Here is a 4,834-nt window from a genome sequence, read left to right on the forward strand (position 1 = left end):
GCGAAGCCAAGTCAGGGGGTGAAGCATAGGAAGTCTTGCTCAGTTTTGGGAACGGAACTCACTGCTAGCTCTCAGCCTGGCTCAGTTTCTTGTCATAACGAAGACATTGTGTGTCCAAACAGAACTCAGTGTGGAAGAAGGGCCTTTGGGGAGACTTTGGAAATGTGCAGTGCCCCTGTTTTAAAAAGTCTCATATGTGGAGAGTTGAATTTGGAAAGAGTTCACGTGTAAATGTTTCACTTTATCATTTTGGCCCCTCATGACTAATGTGTGCTGTGTCCTGTGAAATTTCACCTAAGATATCCAGACCCAATCTGTTTACTCGTTGATATGTGACATCTAATGTTACAGGTGGTCTGGACTACAGCTAGAGGATTAAAGGAACATTGAGCCTGCACATACTATTCAGTGCTCTGCACCATTACTGACTATTTTAGTGTGCAGGGCCTATTTTAGATCACGTCTAAATCTGGCTTTGTTTACAATCAGATATGCAGCAATAAACAATGCTGTGCTGCTAATGGTGCAGCTTAAAAACAAATACACTTAAGTGTAATGTGCTCTATACTATTGTTTGTGTGATGCTTATGCTGTATAACTTATATATAAACTTAATGATATAATTTTGCTTTGTATTGTGGCTTCACTAAAATTGCTTTGGAAGGTAATGAAAGATGTGTTTTACAGATAAACATTTTAGAGTGCTATGCTTGACAAAATACAAAAGAGCAGACAGGCAGTGAAGAGTCTAATTATGCTGGCTTGCAAGACTCAAAGAGCTGAAGTGATACAGAAATGCCACATCACAGCACACACAAAGCAGGAGTGCTGTCCAAAGTGACTGAACACAGCTAAATTGTTGTGTTTATGGATACATAAGTTGTCAGGCTTTCTACAGGAATTCATGGAGCAGTTAACTATTTGTGAGAGTTTTGAGAATTTTTATGATTGTTTGCAGTGTTGTGTAAGTTATGCACTGTTCCACTAAACTGCACTTAGTGCAATGAAAGTCCATTCAAATTTGGTTGAAATGATACAGGTTAAAGATTTATTTGACAGGTATGTTTCTCCTCTTGGGCTAATTCACTTCACGTATCCTAATAAGAAAGAGAGAGAGAGAGAGAGAGAGAGAGAGAGAGCGAGAGAGAGAGCACAAAAAATCTCTTGCATCTTAAAGTAGTTTTAAAACACCATTTTATTCACTCCAGATCTACGTAGCTTATTTTCAAATAGTAAACAAACAAACAAATCAATAACATCATTAAGATCCTCTTTTGTGGTCACTGCTTACCTTGGACATTCAATAAGTGGTTGTGTTTATTGGCTTCACACACAAGTTCATAAATTCCTGAATGCATGCATTTCAGCACAGGTGAAATGACTTTCAGATAGCTTGCAAAGCCCCATGGGTGTAAACAAAAGCAAAAGCACATTTGTGAAAACACGTGTAAGTCATGTCTCGACATTTCCTGGGAAGGTTTTTTTCCTTCTCATCTTTTGCGAGTTGAGCTTAGGCTGTGGTTGGAAGTGAGAACTGTTTGGATAAGAAACAGGGGGGCTATAGATTTGGTGTTTGAGCTCTCTCTCTCCGTTTCTCCCTCCTTGTCTCTCTTTCTCTCACTGTCCCCCCTCTCTTTTCTATAGTCCTTCTCCACAGAATGTAGTTTATTCATAACTGGCTATTGAATGAGTCGGCTCACTTTTGAAGGCACAGTGCTTTCTCAGCTGAAAAGGTCCACAAGTCAAGACATTGTCTCCTGGTTTGCTCCTCAGACTCCCATTACTTCCTATCAATCAAATCTGACTTGTCCTAAGAGATACCATCATAAATGAATGACCCATGAAGCTTTCCCTACACGAGGAAAGCAACTTTCTGTGGTTTGACATGTGCTCTTGAGTGTACAGTAGACAAACAAAAAAAATGTTTAAAGTACATTTTCAATACCTGACATATAATCCATTACAAATACTGAATAGACATAGACCTCTCACATGAAGTATAAATGTATTTTAAATGACTTGCTCTCTATGAGTGAACTTAAAAAAGTCTCTTTGCAACATGTACAGTGTACCCTCAGGTGTAGCCTAACAACTTTCACAAACACCTGCTTGCAAGATAAAGCATGTTTATATTTATCTTTTTTATGTATTTCACACTTCATATAAGTCCTGCAAATATTTTAGATGCATGCAGGAGGGTGAATAAGCACAATGATTTATATTGTAGAGAATCACCATATACTTCATCAGGAAATGAGTTCCTTTGATAGTACCCTACAATGTTGGGCATCCACATCTTACTCATGCTTGAGATTTTTAATCTACCTGACTTGATATGTCATGTTACTAAGCTTAACATAAAATTATATTTAAAAACACATGACCTCATATTTCACAATACAATCATATATAAACTGTGATATGATATTTAACATCTTTAAATACGAAACAGCATTCAGTGCAGATTTGCTAATACTTACTGTTAAGGGATTTGCAACAAGAGCAACTTAAAAGTTTTGAGGTCCTTTCTGGCCTGAAGCCTTTTGAGCTACATTGCTTTTAGCAGCAGTCTTTTTTTTTCATGCCGGCGACACCAAGCCAAGCAGCTTGCCTCTGAGTTTGGCTGTGATTGTGAACTGGAGGGGCTTCAGAGTAAGACCGTAAGAGCAGTCCATGGTGAGGGCTTGTGCAGGGTTGCGTTCAAACGTGCACTGGTGCAGCAAGATGGCCGAAAATAAAAAGACCTCCACCTTGGCGATCTGGTCTCCAATGCACCTCCTCTTGCCCGTGGAGAAGATCATGACGCTGCCGGTCAGGTCCCTATCCAAGTTGCCGTCCGCGTCCAGGAAGCGCGACGGGTTGAACACATGGGGGTCCTTCCACTTCAGGGGGTCGTGATTGACGGACCACTGGTTGATGAACACAACGGTGTCCTTGGGGATGTGGAGGCCCTCGAAGGTGACGTCGGCGGTGGTGGAGTGGGGGATGGTGAGGGGCACGAAGCTGGTGTAGCGCATGGTCTCATACATGAAGGCGTCCAGGCACGCCAGGCTGCTCTTGTCCTCGATGGAGGGCAGCCGGTCGCGGCCGACCACTTTATCAATCTGTTCCTGCAGCTTAGTTTGGTGGTGCGGGTATTTGACTAACAGCAGCACTATCCAGTTCAAAGCAGTTGATACAGTATCCTGCCCAGCACCTACAAGATCTGTCACTGTGCCTTCAACATAGTCTTTGGTCAGTGTGCTGTCTTTCCCATGCTCTATGATGTTGATGATGGCATCACTTATGTCCCTTGTCACCTCAGGGTTGAAGGTGTTCCTGTGCTGTATGACCTTGCTCTTCACGTAGGCAAAGAACTCCTCGTTGATGTTTTTGAAGTTCTGGTAGACGCTGCGCACTGGGTTGGGGAAGGACTGCAGCCAGGGCATGACGTCCACCAGGCTCCCGGCGCCCACCGTCTCCCCGAACTTCTCCACCCTGCTGAGCAGGGTCCTGAACTCTGGGTCGTCGTGCCCGTAGCGCTTCCCGAAGCAGAGAGCGCAAATGATGTTGGCAGCCGCCACGGTGAACTCGTGTGACGGGTTAAAGTAGCGTCCATCTCTGCTGAGGCGGAGGAAGCTCTGGACTAGCTCCATGGCCTCACCGGCCACGTGCTGCTCGAAAGCCTTCTTGGTCTGGCTGTTGGCCGAGGAGAAGGCTCGCAGCGTGGAGTGGGACACTTTGCGATGCATCTTCCACTGCTTGCTGTAGCTGCTGAACACCATGCTCTTGCCGCCGGAGATCGTCTGGAAGGAGGCGAAGTTTGGTCTTCCAGCAAACTCAGTGCTGTGCTGGATGAGTGCCTGGCGGATGGCATAGTCGCCGTTCAGCACCACAATATCATTGCAGCCCAGCCGGATCTGGTAGACGTTGCCGTACTTCTTTGCCAGCTTGGAGAAGGTGATGTGGGGCATCTGGCCCAGCTGCATGGCATTGCCCACCACTGGCCAGGCGAACGGTCCTGGCAGCCTCCTCTTGAGTCTCAGGTTGCGTACCCACAGGCAAGCCTCCAGGCAGAAGAGGAACACAAAGGAAGCGATGAGAGCCGGCTGTACCTGCCCACTCCATTCCCTGATGATGCTGCTGCTGCTGCCTTTCACGCCATAATCTGGATCCAGCAGTGCCATGGTGCTGGTGTACTAAAGGTCTTGTAAGTGGTTGAAAGTGTGGCAAATGCTCCTCTTCTTTGTGATAAAACAATGTTTACAGAGAAAAACGTTTTTTAGAAATCTGAAACAAAGACCATGAGCTTGGATTGTAATTAAGGTTCAAATGTTAACCACCAAGCAGAAAAATCCATTTTGTTAAATAAAAAAATGCCTTGTTTGTGTTTTGTCTTGGTCTGTTAGAATTTTAAATGGATTTCCATTGGTCAGTTGTCATTACATTACAGTAATATAAATATACACGGAAGCAAAACTAAACACTTTTTTTAAGCTTTCTCTCTTACTGTCACTAACGCAGACGCACTTTTCTGTGCCTGGTGTGTTTTGCCACCCTCTGTTATATATGTTAGCTGCGCAGGGGGGACGGGCTCGGTATTATTCTCATACTCCTCCCATTGTGGTAGACCTTGAGACCTCATTACACTATCTGTTAGAGCCTCTGCGTCTTCAGCGCGCACCGAAAGCGAGCGGCAGCGCAACACCTGAAGTAATATTGAGAGACTGATAGACTAAAGCCCCTGTGCGATCCTCACTGGAGAGGCAGACGTGGACAGCTGAAAACATCGGAAATCGGGCTACTTTGAGAAGTTTTTGTCATTGCGTAAATCAGTTGATGTGCGTATTACGCG

General features: G+C 44.6%; 1 protein-coding gene across 1 annotated transcript; it reads right to left on the reverse strand.

The window, feature by feature from the left end:
- Positions 1–1,177: 1,177 nt before the first annotated feature.
- Positions 1,178–4,503, reverse strand: cyp1c1 (cytochrome P450, family 1, subfamily C, polypeptide 1). The gene has a single exon (XM_076299741.1). It carries the CDS (start codon positions 4,164–4,166, stop codon positions 2,580–2,582), a length of 1,587 nt encoding a protein of 528 aa, XP_076155856.1. The 5' UTR covers positions 4,167–4,503; the 3' UTR covers positions 1,178–2,579.
- Between the last annotated feature and the right edge of the window lie 331 nt (positions 4,504–4,834).

This window comes from Alosa pseudoharengus, unplaced genomic scaffold (genome assembly GCF_046254945.1).
Source record: "Alosa pseudoharengus isolate Yale_2024_CS ecotype anadromous, Long Island Sound unplaced genomic scaffold, YU_APseudo_1.1 YU_APseudo_1.1_scf_22, whole genome shotgun sequence".
Classification (NCBI taxonomy): domain Eukaryota; kingdom Metazoa; phylum Chordata; class Actinopteri; order Clupeiformes; family Clupeidae; genus Alosa; species Alosa pseudoharengus.